This window comes from Meriones unguiculatus, chromosome 7 (assembly GCF_030254825.1).
Source record: "Meriones unguiculatus strain TT.TT164.6M chromosome 7, Bangor_MerUng_6.1, whole genome shotgun sequence".
Lineage (NCBI taxonomy): Eukaryota > Metazoa > Chordata > Mammalia > Rodentia > Muridae > Meriones > Meriones unguiculatus.
The window spans coordinates 36863700-36884527 of NC_083355.1; the positions used below are offsets into that span (position 1 = coordinate 36863700).

Here is a 20828-nt window from a genome sequence, read left to right on the forward strand (position 1 = left end):
CATTGCAGGCTTGAGGTGACCGTGAAATAACACACAGCATATTGTTCTGCGCTTTGCAGAAGTCCAAACTGAATCCCTGGTCCCTTATTTCTGTTTATTTGCTTCTTGGGGTTCCTGTCTTCTCCACAGTTGTCAGTTTCACACTCTCTGTGGTGCTTTCCACCAGCGTCTTCCAAATGCTGTCCTCTGAAAACTCACCATCCACCCCACCCATTTTAGCCTCCTGGGATTCCACATTTCCTTGGCTGCAATCCAGGTGTCCCTGGTGTTGTGCCTACACCAGTACAGTTACAACCCTTACAGAACTTCCCAGGAAGGGAGGGAGCCAGTTCCCAAGAGTACAGATAATGTCAAGATGGTCACAGATGGCAGCTGGGCCTTGAAGACTCTTAAATATCCAGGGCATGCAGCTTCATAGGTAAAGGCAGAGGAAGCCTCTGTAAGAAGGCCATGGTTTTCCTGAAGCTTGAAAGGAGAAGGTAGTCTGGCCAAAAGTAAAGCCAAGAAATCACCCCAGACAGAGAATGCAGTAAAGGCGAAAGTCTTGAGGTTGACAGGATCTTCTCAAATGACAAGAAGGCCAGCGAGGCTAAAAAGTCGGGGTGTTGTCAGTCAAGGGGTGTTGGCCAACTGGAATGGGCCTGACTAAGGGCTCAGAAAGATCGCTCTTACTTCAGGATGGAGAATGGATTTGAGAGGAGTAAGAATAATAGTAGAGAGACCAAGTGGGAGACGGTTGCAGAAGTCTAAGTGAAAGAAAGCCTGAGGAAAGATGATGACAATGAAGAGGAGACAACAGACTGCAGAAACAGTCTTTATGAAGGACCAACTAATTGATGGGTAGAGGTGTGCCAGGGAATGGAGGTTGCTGCTCGCTTGACATCTGTCTCGTTGCCTAACATGATACCTTGTAAATCCCAACCCCAGGTGAGGTTAAGCCAGACCCAGCACTGGGCAATGTTCTTCTCTGTGCACCCAGTCTCCCTAGGGACTAAGGATATTCTAAAGTAGAGATCTCCTCCCCTAAATCCTGCCTGGCTGCCAAGTACACACCATAAAATTCAGCCTCCAAACCCTTAGGCTATGTTTTTCTGTGGCCTTAAGAAAAGTAGAAGCAATAATCTAGTTATGTCTTTTTTTTAAAATCACTTTCCAGCCTGATTTCAGTCCCCTCTCTCCTCCCCTCCCAGTCCCACCCTTACACCCCTCCCCCTATTCCCCATCTCCTTCTCAGAAAAGGGGAGGCTCCCAAGGGGTATCAGCCTACTCGGGCACTTCAAGTCCCAGCAGGACTAATCACATCCTCTCCCACTGGAGGCAGCCCAGCTAGGGGGATGGGATCCAGTGGCAGGCAACAGAGCTGGAGACAGCCCTTACTCCCATTGTTAGGGGACCCACATGTTGACCACGTTGGCCTATCTGCTACATATGTGTTGTGGGTCTAGGTCCAGTCCATGTGTGCTCTTTGGTTGGTGATTCAGTCTCAGTGAGCCCCCCATGGGCTCAGGCTAATTTACTCTGTAGGTCTTCTTGTGGTGTCCTTGACCCCTCCAGCTCATTCAATCCTTCCTCCCGCTCTTCCACAGAACTCCCCAAACTCGGCCCAATGTTTAGCTGTGGGTCTCTCCATCTGTTTCTATCAGCTGCTGGACGAAGCCTCTCAGAAGACAGTTATGCTAGGCTCCTGTCTGCAAGCACAGCAGAGTATATCGTTAATAGTGACAGGGGTTGTCTCTCTCCCATGGGGCGAGTCTCAGGTTGGGCCAGTCATTGGTTTGCCGTTTCCTCCATCTCTGCTCCATCTTTATCCCTGTGCTTCCTGTAGGCAGGACACATTTTGGGTTGTAGGTTTTATGGGTGGGTTGGTGTATGCCTTTTCAACAGAAGCAGTGTGTTCCTTTTAAATTGGAAGGGTACTGCTGCCATGCGGTCAGGGAGCACTAATGCCAGAGCAAGGACGGGGTGGGTGAATCAGGAACTCTGCGTTGTTCCTCTTTGGACTTCCAGTGGCCCCAATCCAGAAAGCATGTTGCAAATTTTGGGGCAACAGAAGGGACAGGAAAGAAAAGATTGGTAGAAAGTCAAGAGGGGCAATGCTAGGACCTGAAGCCTTGCCTTAGAGAAAGACCCTGAGACCCTCAGAGGGGACTCCCTGACCAGTACATGTCCAGGGTAAGCCCTGGAGAAAGCCACGTTGCAGCCCACCTTACACTTGTAGCAATGGTCTCACAATGCTAGGAACAGAGGCAGGTGACCCCTGACGCACACAGATCTCATACGTGAATGTCTCAATTTACTCCTTAAGCAGGAAGGACCTCCGGAAGAAGTTGTAGAGCTGCCGGAGTTTGGGTCTTTTGTTTTTCGGAGGACTAACTCTTCTGCTGCTTTTCCTGGGTAAAACGCGAGACAGACAGAGCCTGAGATTTTTCTAGTTTCTCTCCAATAATGCTGGCCAGTTCTCACCATAGGCTAGAATTTCCTGATCTTTGCATACATGCTTTCTCTCCCTTGTATTTTACCCCTTTCCTTGTTTTCAGCTTAGCTATTGTCTATTTTGCAAGTCTCAGATTAGATGCTGTTCTTTAAGTGAGTATGTACTTGTTTACATGAATCATTTCGTGTTTGTTTCAATGAGAAAAGAAACACCTTTCTGTTTTTTGAGTCTCCAGATAATACAGTTGGTCCTTAACAGGGTAACTACCACATGTAAGCCTTCAGTGAACTATATAGATCAAAATGTACAGATGATGGATAGAAAATGAAATGGATCATGGATGGATGGAAAAGAAAATGGATAAATAATCTAACAAGAAGCTCTCATTGGTTTTTGCTTTGCCTCACGTCCAGAATGGAGCTGCTAGTGATTCACCTTTACCTTAAAAATTATTTATTTTTTTATTGTTTAAATAATACAAACTTCATTATTTAAATAACAAAATACAAAATTATTTAAATATTTTGTTCATCATTAATTTGTAGCAATGATTTTGATATTTTAAAATCTTTGCATTTACTTATTGCTCTGCAATAAACTACTGCTTATCTTGATTACCAAGTTGTTTTTTTTTTTTTTTGAGGTATCCATCACTATTAATTCATACCACATCCTGGTTCTGACCTTCCCAGGGTGAGGACTTAATAAATAGCAACTATTATTAAAACAATTACTGCTATATCAAGAACAAGATATGATATCAAGAAAATGACAGGCCTTAGTGAGGAGCGGGTTTGCCTTTACCTTCTGGCCTCGGGGACTGATAAGGGGACAACAGGATCTGAGAACAGCATAAAATGCTGGGTACTTTCCCAGGGGTGTGCAGACTTCTGAGCACCTGTCAAGTGTACAAACAAAGTGAGAGGCAGAGTGGCTGTTAGCGTGGGTGAAGCCTGCATAGAGGGGAACTGGAACCAACTGGAACCAGTGGGAGGAAGGGAAATGGAAAGAAAGGAGGATGCTGAGTGGGTGTGTCTGGGTCCTAGGGAGTAGGGAACAGTCCCTTCAAAAGATACTCAACCCAGGCAGTACATTTCCAGGACTCCATAAGCAACATGGGAACCTCAGTGGAGCTGGGACCAACACACGGATGCCTCCTCCATGGTACCTGTATCCGTGACTATGCAATGATCTGAAGCAGGATCTGGTGGAGAATGAAAGCATGGGTACCCTTTTCAAAAATTATTAAGAACTTCAAGACAATGGTTAATAACCTCCTGAAGCTGAGGGCAGAACCCGGGTAGCAACACAGCTCACATGCACCTATGTGCAACTCAAGTCCCAGTTATGGCGCAGCTGGAACCCCAGCTTAGGATGCAGCAGGAGGGGTAACTGAGTCTCCTATTTCACCCCTCACCTCTGTTGGACCTTGGGGATTGCCCTGCCCTGAATTTCACTCTACATACCTTTCTCTTTGTTCTTACTCATGCTGCTAAATTTTATTCTCTTCTGAAGCCTTCCGCTCACTTCCAACAGTCTGGAGCCCAAGGAGGTCATGGGGCTCCAGGCCTGAGCATAGACTCCATATCAGAGCCTCAGAATCAACAGGAAAGTCCAAACCCGGAGCAGGGACCAGGAAGGGGCTCAAGAGTGGGAAATGGGAGATCCTTGACTTTTAATTTCACATGCCGTAAAAGCACCCTGAAAATGCACTGAGGAGAAAAATAGTTTATGGGTTCGTACTCTGAGAATGACAGGGTGGCATGAGAAGGGGGGAGTTAAGACAAGCACTCCACAGAACTCTGGGGTCAGCTTCGTTTGTGCATCTGTAGATGCACAGTTGCTGTCCCCAGACCTTCACTGCCTGAGGCAATGCTGCTCTCCCGTTATGACAATCTGAAAAACTGTCCCCAGAGCATCCGCTACCATCCAACCCCGGAAGTGTGTCCCTGCCGCAGCAGAGAAGCAGGCACTGTGGCTGGCTGGAGACCTTTGGAAAGCTTTGCAAGGGCAGAGCTTTCCTCGGGAAAGGGAGCCACATCTCTCCAGAGTAAAGAGGGTGTAAGAAGAAATGGACACGTGCCCACCACCTCACAAAACAGCTCCTAAAGAGTTGTGATCATGTTCAGCATTAATTGCCTCCTGAACATTTATCAAATCGATATGGAGGTTTACACACACACACACACACACACACACACACACACACACAAAGGCTACCCGGTTCTGGATGCAGAGACCTCCTCCTTCATCTCCATCTCCACCTGAACTCTAATAAAGCATCTTTACTAACATTTATGTGGTCCTCTGTAGCAAGTCCTGGCTAATTTAAAGTAGGAAGCAACTTCTAGAATGAGAAACTGTTACTAGGGTTTGCAGTGAGGACAGACAGGACAGTGGTGTGGCCCAAGGATTCTCTTCAGTAGCCACCCTGTTTTCATAGGTCCTGGCCAGGCCTGTTCCCATCTCTACAGGATCCAGAGCCAGAGTCCAAAAGGAAGCTCCCATGCTCAGTGAAGCGAACGCACAATTGAAAAACAGAAAGGATTGCTTAGGATTGCAACTACCGCGTGTACATCCCTGATTTTTTCAGTTTTGCTGCATAGATTGGAACAGGGAAAGAAGATAAATAAGCAGTGAGCACCCCCTGAGGGGAGATGCCTCCAGGATGCAAGTATAGATCGCACACGTGCCTTGTGGGGATTTGGGCAGCTTCTTTGGCAACCTTCCTGCTCTAGGCCGTATCAGGAGGAATGGAACAGTATTTCCTTGTTCATCCCAGGTGTGGATGTGTGGACACTGAGCCACTCTGGGACAGCCCTGAGTGCTGGGTCCTCTGCACTGCCTGACACATTCATCATGCATGGGCAGCAGTAGGATGTGAGGAGTCCCCTCGAAAGTTCGCGTGTTGAAAGCTTGGTCTCCAGCTAGTCGTGCTATTAAAAGCATTTGGTCATGAGGGAGCTAACCTCCGCAGTCATTAAAGGATTGATAGATTAATGGGTGGTTGGGGGGGGCTTAACTGGAGGGACAAAGCCCTGGGGGCATGTCTCTGAAGGGTATAGTTAGTCCTCACACTGCTCCTGCTCCTATCCACCATGAAGCGAGCAGCCTCCTCTCCAACATGCTTTGGTTGCCATGATGGTCTGCCTCAGCACAGATTCACAGCAATGGAGCCAGCTGACCACGGGCCTATGAAACTGTGAGCCCAGGAACCTTCCGTCCTTTAGGATGCTTTTCTCAAATACTTGGTTAAATGTCCAGCAGTGTATTTGTGAGAGATGGAGTTCCCTAAAGCATGGAGCTTGGGACTGGGCTGAAACTGCAGGAGATCTGCCCGCTGACTAATTTATTGGTATTGCCAAGGAAGACATTGCTTATGGTGGCACTAAACAGAACAGCACTTTACTCACCCAAAAGAGAAACAGGAGGATCAACTTCAGTAGTGAGCCTGGGTGCCCCATGGTCAACTATTTAGCCAACTATTAGCCATCTAAAAAAAATAAGATGGCGATGCTCTCTTCTTCCTCCTCAGTAATGGACACAGCCATGGCATTGTCCAGGTGCCATATAATACAGGCAGTTAGAAAGAACAAAGGACCAATCCTTCAGCCTTGTGAGGCCTTTTTACTTGTTGGTGAGGATGGGTTTTAAACCAATACCCTCTTGCATGTCCTGCTATACAGAGGTACAAAGCCTTGCGTGCATATGGCTTCTTGACCATAGAGTGTGGTGATGGTCCAAGAGAGAGTCTTAGCTTCTTTGTCTTAGCCTGGGACAACAATACAAGCTCAAGGGAATTTTTCTCACCAGGGTTTTTGATTTCACAGCTAAAAGAGTTGTTTGGGCTATAGTGTCACTATTTAATACAAATAAAGCCTGGAGGAAGAGTTTTGCTACATCATCTCTGAGGGTCTGGCTCAGCTCACATCCAACTCTCCTCTTTCTCCTTCACAGGCATCTTTGGCCTCGATGTAATTCCTGATTCATCCAGTGAGCCCAGGCACCCCGGGGTGGTTCCACCTGGAAACTCAAGGAACAGACGCCTGTACAGGGACAATCCGGTGCCAGCCAGACCCTTTCCTTCTCAGGGAGCTGTACTTGTGACAATCATTCTGGGGCTTACTGACAAATTAGGGACACAGACATCCAATGTATGGACCAGTAAGAAAGGAATAAGAGGTGAAACTGCAATAATAATAATAATAATAATGGAAAGGGTTAGAGAGATGGCTCTAGCACTTAAGAGCACTGTGCTCTTACAAGGGACCTGGGTTTGATTCTCAGCACCCACACACTGACCTATAAACATCTGTAACTCCATTTTTAGGGGATCTAATGTCTGACCTCCACAGGCATCGAGCATATACATGGTTCAGATGCATATATACAAGCAGAACACTCATACACATAAATAAATGTTTTCAAAAAGAAAACTAATAACAGAAGAAAAATTCTATCTTAATTGCAGGTCTGAGAATGAAGGTGGGTTACCCAAGGAGGGAACATTTTCACTCACATGTCTGACCCTTGCCCTCTACTGCCATGTAATATTATAAGATAGCTTTCTGTGCCAGCTCATGTCATGGGATGTGGTAAGGGCTGTGTTGACAGGATCTTTGTTATTTCTGTAAAGGCAGAAGTTGTGGGGTGTGCTAGGCAACATTATGAAACAATCATGGTAAACAACTCACAGGAACATTGTGAGATGTCTGCATGGCCTGCAGCATGGTTTCTAAAGTCTCAATGACAGAACAAACTACAATTCCACCACAGTTTACCCTGGGAAACCAATGGGTTTATTGGACTTACTTAGGCAGTATGGGTAAGAGGTTACTGACAGGAGTAGCTATACTGGAAAGTCATCACCCCACATGGATGATGGCTTCCTACAACCTCACAGATATATTCCCCTTTCCCCAGTCTACAGAATTGCATACAAATAACTGGGAGGAGTAGCTAAATACTGGGATGAGGGGCCAAGGACCCTCCCTGCCTCCTCCTTCTAGGAAGGAATGTCAACAACAGTCCACAGGCTCTATCCTGATGAAGTCTTGCAAGTAGGCACAGCTGATCTCATAAAGATGGCGGTAGTTTGTCTGGGAGGGTAGTACCTTGCAACAGAGTGTTGGTAGCTTAACTAATACCAGTTTCAGAGTGGGAGCTTGTAGTTCAGGATTCAGAACTTGCTTCAAAGCAAGGCTGGCATATTGATCGCTAGCACACATAAAGAGCAAGATGATTTCTCAGTGGTCTACTTGTGGTTTTCTTCCAAGTAGCATCAGGTCCTCCTGGATTAGAGTTCTTGATTACTGATCTGGGTAGGAAGCAGTGGACAGGCAAGTACATGGTCTTGGTTCCCCTGAACCTGACAGAACTAACACATCCACCCTGATGGAGGCTTTGGGAAAGGCTGGACATAATAGTGATGGTCACATGCCAAAGGGAAGCCGCACGGGTTGCAATCATGAATCACATGAATCACCTCCCATTGATACCACAGCCAGTGCCTCAGTCATCTGTCTTCTTAGACTCAGAAGAAGTCTAAGAAGATATCTTGCCTCAGTCTGTACTTCCTAACTTACTTCCTGTCCAGGGTGCATTAGTCAGGGCACTCAAGAGTCATAGAACTTATGGAATGAATCTATCTATCTATCTATCTATCTATCTATCTATCTATCTATCTATCTATCTAAAGTAATTATTGAAATGACTTACAGGCTGCAGTCTAAGTACCCCAACAAATGGGCAGCTGTGAATGGAAAGTTCAAGAATCTAGTAGTTGCTCAGTCCTATGAAGCTGGGTGTTTCAGCTAGTCTCCTGTATAAGCTGGAATCCTGAAGAAGTAGGCTCTAATGGACGTACTGGTAGAGTGAGAACAAGCAGGTGAAGAAAGCACAATCTCTTCCTTCTTTCCTTGTCCTTACAAAGGCCTCCAGAAGAAGGTATGGCCCAGATTAAAGGGGTACCTCAAGACCTGGATTAAAGGTGTGTGTTGTCAATCCATCGGAAGAGCGTGTGTCATCCAACTCAAACTATGGATCAAAAGCTTGTGTCTTCCAGATCCAAGATCCGGATCAGAGGTAAGTTGCCTTCCTGCCTCAAGATCCGGCTCACAGGTGTGCCCTCCATTATTTCTGGATTGCAGTTCACCCCAGATGTAGCCAAGTTGCCATGAGTAGCCATGACACATGGCTTCTCTGATACTGAGATACAGAACCTCTAGAAACATATCCGACATCCATGTGTGAATAAACCAGAAATACAGAAATTAAGGCGGGAGATCCGTTATCCTTCATGTAACAGACCACCATAGTTCCCATGGGGCACAGCAGGAAGGGCTTTGTCTCTGCGTCATGATTATTGGGTCTCTCTCTATTTAAGACACAAATAGGACACAAATGACTCAAATGACTGACAGCTGTAATCATCTAGACCAGTGTTGCCCGGCAAAAATTTAAGGCAAATTACACATGTAAATTTTCAATTTTCTACTAGTTGTTTTTGTTGTTGTTGTCGCTTTGTTTTGTTTTGTTTGAGACAAGACCTTATGAATCCTGGGCTGAGCTGGAACAGAGGCTAGCCTTGAACTTTTGATCCTCCTAACTCAACTTCCTGAGTGCTGGCATTACAGGCATGGACCACTACGTCAGTCCTATGTGGTGCTGGGTGTAAAACCCACGGCTTCCTACAAGATAGGCAAGCATCCTATCAACTGAGCTATACCTCAGCCCTCTCATAGCTATAGCTTAAAAAGGAAAAAGAAGCAGATGAAATTCACTTTAATAATATTGTAGTTAATGTAATATATCCAAAACGTTGCCCCTCCAGAATATGACCATTGTACAAAATTATTGAGATTGTTTTTCATTTTATGAGGTACTAAGTCTTTGACATCCAGTGTGTATATAGTTCACGCTTGCAATGAAGTTTGCTCTCGACTCCTAGAGCCTTCCTCGCTCTCAATTTTAGAACATAGGTTGAGATGACTTGAAGGCCACGCTCATTTAGAACTACCTTCTACCAATAATACGACTTCCTGAAGCTAGTCAGCCTCCAGTGAATGAATCAAGATCAAGTATTCCGGTGAGAGGGGCTGCTGTTGCAGGGCTTCCTATGAGTGAGCCTCAGAGGCCGTGTAACATACTCTGATGATTAAACAGGTCAGAAGCCTTCTCAGTTTCAAGGGGAAAGACACAAACTCCATTGCCCAAGAAGAGGTGTGTCAGAGAATTTGCAGCCATGTTTAAACATTTTAAAAAATATTTTATTTCCAGCTTCTGACTATTATGAATAGAGCTGCTATGAACATGGTTGAGCAAATGTCCTTGCTGTATAGTTGAGCATTATTTTGGATCTATGTCTAGAAGCTGGATCTTGAGATAGCACTATTCCCAATTTTCTGAGAAAGTACCAGATTGATTTCCAAAGTTGTTGTACAAGTTTACATTCCCACCAGCAATGGAAGAGGGTTCCCCTTTCTCCACATCCTCTTCAGCATGTGTTATCACTTGAGTTTTTTATCTTAGCTCTTCTGATGAGTGTAAGGTGAGATCTGAGGGTTGTTTTGATTTGCATTTCCCTGATGACTAAGAATGTTGAACACTTCTTAAGTGTTTCTCTGCCATTCGATATTCCTCTATTGAGAATTCTCTGTTTAGCTCTGTAACCCATTTTTCAATTGGATTACTTGGTTTGTTGGTGTTTAACTTCTTAAGTTCTTTATAGATTCTAGATATTAGCCCTCTGTCAGATATAGAGTTGGTGAAGATCCTCCCAATCTATAGGCTGACGTTTTGTTCTGATGACAGTATCTTTTGCTTTACAGAAGCTTTTCAATTTCATGAGGTCCCATTTATTGATTGTTGATCTTAGAGCCTGTGCTGTTGGTGTTCTTTTCAGGAGCCTATCACAGACATCCTCTCAAAAACTCTACTGATTGAGGTATCGAAGCAGAAGCTGAGACCCATAGCCAAACTTTGGGCAGAGTGCAGGTAATCTTATCAAAGAAGAGGGAGATAGAAAGACCTGGAGGGGACAGGAGCTCCAAAAGGAGACCAACAGAGCCAAAAAACAAAACAAACAAAAAAAAAACAAACAAACAAAAAATAAAAAACAAAAAACAAACAAAAAACTGAGCTCTGGGGGCCCTGCAGAGACTGAGACCCCAGCCAAGGACAATGCATGGTGAGGACCTAAAAACCCAGCTCAGATGCAGCCCATAGACTCAGTCTCCAAGTGGGTTCCCTAATAAGGGGAGCAGAGGCTTTCTCTGGCATGAACTCAGTGACAGGCTCTCTGATCACCTCCCCCTGGGAGTTGCAGGCCTGTCAGGCCACAGAGGAAGACAATACAACCAGTCTTGATGAGACCTGATAGGCTAGGGTCAAAGAGAAGGGGAGGAGGACCTCCCCTATCAGTGGACTAGGGGAGAGACATAGGGGGAGAAGAGGGAGAGAGGATGGGATTGTGAGGAGAAGAGGGCATTCTTGACTCTCACAGGGAAGACTTCTGAGAAGGGTCAACACGAAACAGCTGGAATTTATAAAGAAAAGGTCTTTACAAATCTCAGTAGTATTTTTGTGAAGTTTTTGTTTCATTTTACTTTGTTTTGGCAACCGGTCTTATTGATATTTTGATTCTTTTGCTTTTGTGCTTCTTTCTATCCTTTCTTTTCCTGTTGTTTCTGGTTTTGTTTTTTGTATGTTTCAAAAGAGAGAAAACGAACATATGATTGGGTGGGAAGGAAGATGGAAAGGATCTGGGAGTGATTGGAGAAGGGAAACACGTGATCAAAATATATTGTATAATTTTTTTTTCAATAAAAAAAATGTATGGAGAAAAAGAAAGAAGTTTCACGTTGATTTGAGCCTGGCTGTTAATGGGAAGATGGACACGTAAGGAAGGATAGTTCACACCTAAGTGTGAGTGTGCACTTCTCCAGCGGGTCAGGCAAGGCCTGGCTGTGGCAGCCTCTGAGGTGACGCATCAAAGTATTGCTAAGGAGCTCCTTTTTCACTGAATGACATCACTTGTCAGTTCCTGAGGGACACTGGGTACGGTTAGAGTTAATAAGGTAAAGCAGTGGGTCACAGACACATTTTTATTTGAAACAACTCTATAGGCAAGGAGCATTGCCTCTGGGTAGGCAGATGTCACAGTGAATTTTAATGTTACCGAAAGTTTTGCCTCTCTGCTGGCAAAAGTCTCAACCAGACTCTACAGTGAGGTGCTCTTTTCCTTTTCCATTATCGCTTTAATTTTCCCCGTCCGTCTCATCTCAGTTTCCCCTTGTGAGACTTTGAGCTTTTAGTCTTAATGGTTGGTGACAACTATCTATGTTCTTAACTTCCTCACTGCTAGACAGGGATGAGGATCCTGCCTATCGAGGGTTCAAAAGCCTCACCAGGGGGCTGAGAGCTAGCTCAGCACTTAAGAGTGCTTGCTGCTCTTCCAAAGGATGGGATCTAGGCTCTCAGCGCTCACATGAGAGCTCATAACCACCTATAACTCCAGATCCCAGGGACACAATGCTCTCTCCTGACCTCTGTGGGTACCCACATGTTCATACACTCACACACACACACACACACACACACACACACGCACACGCACACGCACACGCACATGCGCACACTTTTTTAAAAGTCTCGGCCAGTGTGATCTAAAGTGGAAGGGAGTACAGAAGGTCCTAGACTCGCAGATCCACATTGTCTTTCTGTGGGAATCTGGAGAGAGGGTGTTACCAGAACATCAGGCCATATAAACGGTAAGTATTATTATGCCTGACCCTAAAGTTAGCATTGAGAGCAGGGCCTTTTTATTATGAAGCCTGTAAGCCATTTAAAATTTAAGGCAAGGGACTAAAGAGATGGCTCAGTAGTTAAGGCCACTGACTGTTCTTCCAGAGGTCCAGGGTTCAAATCCCAGCACCCACATGGCAGCTCACAACTGTCTGTAACTCCAAGATCTGACACCCTCACACAGACAGACAAAATACAAATGCACACAAAGTAAAAAATTAAGGCACAATATGGCAGAAACTTACCTTGGGTATGTAAATCTCGGAGGACTGAGGAGACATTGCTCCAGTTATCCGGTGTTTGTGCACAGCACTCTACTCACGGCACAAGTTCCACTTGGGCTGTTGTTAGACCAGCAAGGCCATCGTCATGTGTCTTGTAGCACAGCTGTCTTCATCATCTGAACTGTTAAAGAATAGGACTCCTTGGGCTGAAAAAAAAAATTATACTGTTGGCTATATACTGAGAATGTGGCAAAACACTAAAGACAGTTAAAAGAAGGAATCCCGTGGCGGGACTGATTAAAAAGGAAAATTGTGTAAGGCTGTAATCACTGAGTATACACCAAGAGTGTTTGAAACAGTGCTTCTCAACCCTTGGGTCGTGACCGCTTGAGTCTAATGACCTTTCCACAGAGATTATGTAAGACCATCAAAAACACAGACATAAAAAAAAAAAAAAAAAAAAAAAAAAACAAAAAAAACCGCAGACATGTTCATCACAATTCATAACACTGGCAAACTTGCAGTAATGAAGCAGCAACGAAAATAGTTTTATGGTTGGGGGTCACCACAACATGAGGAACTGTATTAAAGGGTCACAGCATTTGGAAGGTTGAGAATGACTAGCCCAAGAAAAAAAGCAACAAAGAGAGTCAAAAACAACGTACAGGAGGGCTACAGTTACACATGGGGCTTATCTCTGTATTTAAGAGGTCAAGGTGTCTTTTTCCCTTCTTTGAAAAGAATTTTCAAGTTTCCTAGAACAGTTTTCAGCACCAAGCTGCCTTAACATCAAGACAGTCTTCAGGCTGTGGCGACTAAGAATGGATTGGATTCCAGAGAATGAAAGTCCTTGTGGGACTTTCTGGCTCTGCTTGGCATGGGTGGGGTAGGCCTGTATCCAGCCTGAGAAACTGCCACCCAACAACAGAAGATAGTTAGACCCTTTACAGGGGAGCACTTTACAGAGTGAAATCTGTTTGCCAGCCTTTTCCTGTGGAATGCTCCTGCCCTCCACCCTAAGTTATGAAATGGTGGCAGGTTAAGAGAAGGAAAGTACAGGCCTTTATGGCATTTTTGGACTGTGGAATTTTGGCTCTTTTCCCCAAAGGCACAAGTGAGTAGGACAGTTAATGGCTGTCTTTTGAGGTGCCATGACTCACAAAGTCTCTCAGTGATCGCTAAGAGCAAGAGGATGTTGTTCTCCTGAGGGAGCCCTCTAGCCAGTTTTAGTAAGTTGATCTCATCCCCTCACTGAGAACCCAGTTTCCTCTGTTTCTGTGTTTAATGATTCAGGGCAAGGGGTTTTCAGAACCCATGTGTGGCCCTTAAGTCATTATGTGTTGTTAAAATTACTAAGCATTCCAGCTACCCATAGAGTTTTTTTGGGATTTTACACTATTATTGTTGTTGTTATTGTGTGTGTGTGTGTGTGTGTGTGTGTGTGTGTGTGTGTGCACTCCATGGCATGTATATGGAGGTCAGAGAACAATTCTGCAGAGTAGGTTTTCTCCTTCCGCCTTACATGTGATCTGGGATTCATACTCGGGTCATCAGGCTGGAGTAGCAAGGGCCTCTGCCTGCTAAGCCACCTTGCTGGTCCTGTGTGGAACTCGTAGGAGTCATGTTTTAGGATAAACCCCAAGGCTGGGGCTGACGATAACAGCACCTTCAGTTCGGATGCTTCTCCTCCGGCATTGGTTACCACACAGTGTCACAGTTTGCTTCGGAGTCCTGAGTTATCAATGGAAGTAGACAACAAAGGCCCGGTATAGAAAAGAGAATTCCCATTTTAAAAGGATATATTTTAGTTATGTGTAAATGGAAAGTTGAGTACAGGCGTCTGAGACTCCAGAAGAGGGTGTCCGGTTGCTTGAAACTGGAGTTGCAGGTAGTTGTGGAAAATTCAGGCCCACCACTGACCACCTCTTCAACTCCAGAAAACTAGTATTTTTATCTGCCATATCAGGGGTCACCTGAGGCCCCTCAGTGGTTGTCGGCAGTGGCTCAAAGAGGAATTCACTTGGGGCCCTTTCAGAAGGTCCATCCTCTCTCCAGAGAGTGGGCAATGCCCTGGTGGTTTCTTCGACCCCTGCAAAGAACAGTTCTTTTCGGGTGCATAGGCTAGCAACAGCTGTTGTCCATTGGAATCCTCTTGTCCCAGTGTGTCTCTGAGGGGCCAGGTTCTTAGCTACCTGTGTTATTCCTCAGGGCTAAAGGCATCAACTGGCTGTCTTCCTATGGCTGTAATTGTCTTGCTTGGGCATTTTGAACTGCAAATAAATTTTTCTCAGTGGTTGAAAACGTCAGACGACAAATTTACAAGATGGTTTGGGGTCCCATTGTCCGGCTGCAGAGAAACTGACCAAGTAACTTGAATGTGATCTTGAAGATTCTCATTTTAAGAGTCTTTCATTTCAACCCACTTAAACTTGCTTCTGCATGTGCTTCTGCTTTCTGGTTTTGTCCACACTTCTTGCTATTCCATTTTGGAACAATCCTCTTATTTTAGGTCAAAGTTATCACCTAAAATCATCTAAAGCATTTCCTTTTCTTTTAAGCTTCTATACCAGACACACATTTCTAAGTTATAACCTTCCATCTCTCTCTTTCATGCTTCATGACTCCTTTCCATCTTTTTTTTTCTTTTTACAAAACTCAGAAAACATTTCTTCTTTAATAACCATATTTCCATGAAAACCCATGAAGCTCTATGTGTAACACAGGCAGAACATGTGAATAGTCTAAAGACACGTGATTATTTTTTCCTCCTAACAGATTTCAGTTAATGCATTTGTTAGGGATTTCAGTGCTGCTGCCACAGGTATTTAGGAACTGCTTTTGTCAAAAGGCACCCGATTTTATTTGGGCCCAGAATGCAGCCCGCAGCAGAAGAAAGCCTTCCTTTTGCGTACCTATCTCTTTTCCTTCCGATTATGTGCGTATAAGCATGTTAACCACTCCAGGAAAACTGAGAGCACAAACAGAAGTTATTGTCCACAGCCTTGGATTCCAGGAAGCTTAGACCCTGACAGACCCAACTCCAGATGCCAGCAATCATCCATGAAGGTGGGGCCACACCCCGGAGCATGAGCAATTATCCCCTGAAAGCCAGCTGTCCCTCCAAGCAATAAGGACTTTTATTTTAACCACACTGTAGTGCCAAAAACAGAGGAAAATCAACAATACCACACCTTGACTGAGACTGCCTGGTTAAAAAAAATACCTGTTTGTCTATTATTCTAAACCCTTTCTACTTAAATCTAAAGTTCATGTCGGTCCCCAGATGAACCTGGGCACGCTCAGCCTCTCTGTTAGTTCTCCCTTTCTGACTGTCACCGTTGCTCATCTCTTCAACTGTTAAGCGGAGAAAAGGAGGCAAGCAAGCTTCCCCTGCTGGGGCTGCCAAGACCACAACTCGTGTTCTCTAACTCCTGTCATACTGTGAGCTAGAAAGCACTTGGGCTAGTTGAGCATTTCCGTTTACATGAACAATCACTTTATCTCCTAAGATGATTTGATGCCACGTAAATAATATGCAAACACAAGCACACATGTAGACGGTACACGTGATTAGCTGTGCATAAAAAACAGACCAAAGGCTCCGTAGCTCTCATTTATGTTTATCATGTGTTAGCTTGTTGATCTGATTATTTCCTCCACAGCACTAAACAGTCCTTACTCTAAAATTTGTGCCTTCAAAGGAGCAACCCTTAATAACAAAAGGCACAAGATGCATCTCAAAGGCGTAATTGCTGACAGGGCTCATGTAGACAACCGGGGAAGGCTAAAATAGAAAGTTTGTGCAGAAGTTGCTCAATGTTTATTTTCCTATTCTAAATCTGAACCACCGAAGGAGAGGTGATGGTGTTAAAGATAAAATTTCAGGGCTGGAGAGAGGGGTCAGCCGTTAAAAGCACTGGCTGCTCTTTCAAAAGACCCTGGTTCATTCCCAGCACCCACACGGCAGCTCATAACTGTTTGTCACTCCATTTCCAAAGGATCTGGCATCCTCTCAGAGACATGCATGCAGGCAAAAATCATCAATGCACATAAAAATAAATAAATCTTTGAAAAAAAAGATAAAACTCTCTGAAATATTACTTTGAGCCACATTCCTCCACTTTTTAACTTATACTGAGACTAAACTACGTTCCTTTTGTTTGCTGTGTATCTGAGATGGCACACTGGGTTTCCAACCTGGGCTGAACAATCTAATGGCCTATCTCATAGCCATTAACCAACTACAGCTCGGGTGAATAATTTTTTCCCAGGCTTCCCTGCAGCTCTTCTCTGAAGACATGATTGTGTCTCATTGCACATTTAAAGAGACGGCTGCAGTCGACAGATGAGGTTTTAACCTTCTCATGAAAGGAGAAACCCTGAGTCTAAATTTGCCTGTTTGGGCATTGGCTCCTTCTAGAAGCCTCAAAAGATCCTGCTGTGAGGCTCTGGAATTAACATGGTGTCTGTGTCTCCAGCAGAAGGAATGTTGTCTCTGTTGGTAACCTTTCTTTGTTACTTGTGCTGGAATTCTTGACTTACAGCTTGTAACGTGCTTCACATGTTCTGGGTGGAGCTTGCAAAGACCAGAAAAGATCCCAAAATGACCGTGTCTTTCCATTCTCACTCCCAGGCTAGCTGTGTAATCCAAAGAAGGCCTTAGTCTCAAGAAGACCTCTGAGAGAGGGGGAGCCCTTTCCCTCTAACAACCTCTTCATTTTCCCTGTCTTTCTAGCCCACCATAATCTTTGTACTCATTTCCTGTTGCATTCTTGGCCCTCTTCTTCCTGTTGCATTCTCAGTCTTGTTCCCTCTTTTTACCGTGTTGAGTATTATATAGCCAGGAACAGAATTCTGACTCTACCCTGGGACTTCCTGAACCTCCTAGCTTATAAATACCAGGCCAGGCCAGTGAGTCAGGACGCAGTGAGCAGAACTCCTCAGGCCAGCTGGTTCTGCCCTCCGGGAGGATGAGGAACTCCATGACTGCCATTTCATTCTTTATCCTCACGGCTGTCCTTGGATCCCAGGCTGGGTTCCTACATGGTGAGTTCACTGAGCTGTCACACCCAGTGGGCAAGTTTGTGGGAACTACAGAACTGGCACCAGCTAGAGGAGACCACTGCCCTTCTGGAAATACTCTCTATCCTTGACGCGGTGCTGGAATTTACTTAGGAGCAGTACCATCTGCTTATAGACCTGCCTCTGTCGGTAGCCTTTAGGCCCTGGAGGAAAGGAGACACAGAGGGTGGGTCCCATTTGGGTAAACAATTATGCTGACTCCAGACTAAGTGTTAAAAGGAGGGGAGTGGGAGGGAAGCAGACTTACTCGGTGCATGACAGAAGTGTCAGACATCGCCTGTAATAACACTATCTCTTTGGAGAAGTGGGACAGGTAGGTAATCAGCTCAGCCTAAGATTGTTTAACTATGCTGTTGTTTGTTTGTTTTCATTTGCCTTAAGTTTTAAGATTAAGACTACTAAGCGGCGGAATTAGGGTAGGAGCTATCCTGGAATCGGGTATAGAAGGATGTGGTCATTGGAGATCTTTTCTGGGTTTTGCAAGCTCCTCCTAGAACACATGAAGCATGTTACAGCATATCTGCATGCCTCTGTAATGTAAGCCATGCTGTCTTCGCCACCTCTTGGTGTCCTGGGGGCCTAGACCCACGTGACTATCAAAATCCACAGATTTCATATCCACTCATAACCCACATGCATCTTCATCTGTGCGTTTAAAAACTCTCCATATTTGTAAGGCTTAAAACAATTTAAATGCCAGTGAATACACATCATGCTGCTATCTGGGAAATGATGGCAAGAAGCCTCTAGCATTTCTATTGTATTTCAGGAAATTTTTCCTTGGTTGACTCTGTGGATGGGGAGGCTCTAAATATGGTAAAACAACTCTATAAAAAAAAAAAAAATATATATATATATATATATATATATATGAACAATGGAAAACAATTGCTGGGTGAGTTGAGAGCTTAATCCTTACCGTCAAAATCATTAACTTATGCTTTGGTATAAGAGGTGACTAGCAATTTTTTCAGTTAGATCTATTTCGTTTTTATTTTTGTGCATGTGTGTATACGAGTGTGTGCATGCATACATGGATGCAGATTCCTTTTGCGGCTAGAAGATGTTGGATCCCCTGGAGCTAGAGTTACAGGCAATATGACCCACTTGACATGAGTGCTAAGAACTGAATTCTGGTCCTCTGTAAAATCAGCAAGTGCTTCAATTACTGAGCCATCTCTCCAGCCACCAAATATCAACTTTTTAAATATCTTTTCAACTGTGATAACCTAACTTCAAGCTAGAAAAGAGGGAAATGAGGGATGAAGAAAGGAAAGGATAAAGAAGGAGGGAGGGGAAAAGAGAGGAAGAGAAATAGAGGGAAGGAGGAAGAGAGGGAGAGAGGGTGAGAAGGTTAGTGGAGTTACATTTGCCTAATTATCTCAAGGCAGGTTTACAATACTGTAATCAAACAAATTTTCCTACAACATACATGTACCTTTATGCTAATAGGACAAAAATAGCAAAGAACAAAAACAAAAAGGACTACACTACACTATAAAGGGCATCTTACCTGAAATGGGTTGCTAGGAAACTTGTTTCTAGAGTCCCATAAATTCCACAAGTGTAGACACAGCTGTGGCCTATCACACGTAGTTAACTTTCACTTAACTTACCTGCCTTAGATTTGGCAGCTGGTTTTTTTAATATTTCAGAATCTGCAGAACGTTTTTATTTCTCAAATATTTTCAAAATATCCCAGGGTGGAGGAAATTTCATAGCAACAAGACGGTACTGGCCTGGGGCAGACCTTGACCTAGATGGGTTGGCAGAGAGCCAGCAACAGAGCTTGCCTGCCCTCGGCTGGAAGAAGGAGAGTCGGGCATGGCGGTGCACACAGTACTCCTAGCCCTCAAAACACCGTAGAACTGAGAGTTCGAGGCCGCCCAGGGCTGCACGAAAGGATCTTGCCTCATTCACCAAAAGCCAGGGGTTGGAATACGGGGTGAGTGGGAGGGGGCGAATACAGCGCTGCCAACCATGAATTTCTTTCCTCACCCTGTCTGTTTCTTCCAGAAACAATAAGAAAAGACCATCACTTTAAGCCTCCGGTAATAAGTCAAGGTAAATAACCAGATATGACGGATTTTTAATGACTGGGTGGATACAGCATTAGAGATTTGCTTTCCCCGAGGATAGAACAGGATGGAGAGGCCCGGAGGGCGCCAAGCATCTCGGGAAAGAGTAGGAGGTAGTCTGGAGACTCAGCCCGGTGGGGCTTCTCTACATGTGCGTGGGTGCCCTGCTTGGCGCAGAAGTACCCCTAGAGTCCGGGTTCTTCTCAGCCCCTACGGGAACCCCCACAGCACCCTTGAGAGCAACAACTTGGCCATTGAATACTTTTCTGTTTTTCTACAGGCTTTCAAGACCCTTCAGATTGCTGCTACTCCTATGCCTCGCGGATCCGGTGTTCAAATTTTATATATTATTTCCCAACCAGTGGTGGGTGCATCAAGCCGGGCATCATGTAAGTGCCAAACTCATTCGTTGTGTGTTACGGGGAGGGGGATTGCCTCCAGTATTTTGCCTGGTGGATAGGCTTTTTGAAAAGGCCCATCCTTGGATCTCACCTTGGATCCTTGGGAAGAATACTTTAGGGTGTAGAGAAGAAGGAGACAGCAGGCAAAAGACTGCCTGAGTCACTCCAAGATTCCTTGGAGAATCTCACAGGCCTAGAGTAGGCCCCAGAGAGGTAATGGTGCTCAGCTCCCTCCTGGAAAAAACAGACTGCTGAATCAAAATCAGAGAGACTAGAAGATGAGGTCTCCTTCCCTACTTACTAGAAACCTCTGTTTGTAATCTTCTCCTTTTTCTCCAGCTTTGTCAACAGGAAGAGGAACCAGATCTGTGCCAACCCCAGTGATTCGAAAGTTCAGCAATGCATAAGCACCCTGAAACAAGCCTCAAGACCTGGGAACAAAGTCATTGCTTGAGAAGGAGGGCTATATTGCCAACCACTTTAAAGTAGCACATGTGGTTAACAGTAGTTAGATGGACTCAGCATGACATGACTACAGCCATCTTGAGTTGTAACCATGACGGTCTCTGAATAACTATTGAGTTTTCCTACATAGTTCCTCAGCAGATTATAAATGGATGAACTACCAGAGTGGTCTTTGGGGCATTGGAATGTGTCTGGTTCTGATACGAGCCTAAGCTGGTGCATCTATCTGAAGTGGAATCCATTTGCCCCAGCCCATACATATGTATTGTTTGTGGGGACCCAACTGTTCTTCCTGCCACCCGAGAGCAGTAAGTGCTTCCAATAAAGTGCACTCCATGTA

At 44.8% G+C, this 20828-nt stretch overlaps 1 protein-coding gene across 1 annotated transcript; it reads left to right on the plus strand.

Annotated features, from left to right (window-relative positions):
- Positions 1-17352: 17352 nt before the first annotated feature.
- Positions 17353-20828, plus strand: LOC110555680 (C-C motif chemokine 6-like). The gene is made up of 4 exons (XM_021649028.2): positions 17353-17508; positions 19561-19608; positions 19903-20011; positions 20363-20828. The coding sequence occupies exons 1-4, from the start codon at positions 17433-17435 to the stop codon at positions 20475-20477; spliced, it is 348 nt and encodes a 115-aa protein (XP_021504703.1). The 5' UTR covers positions 17353-17432; the 3' UTR covers positions 20478-20828.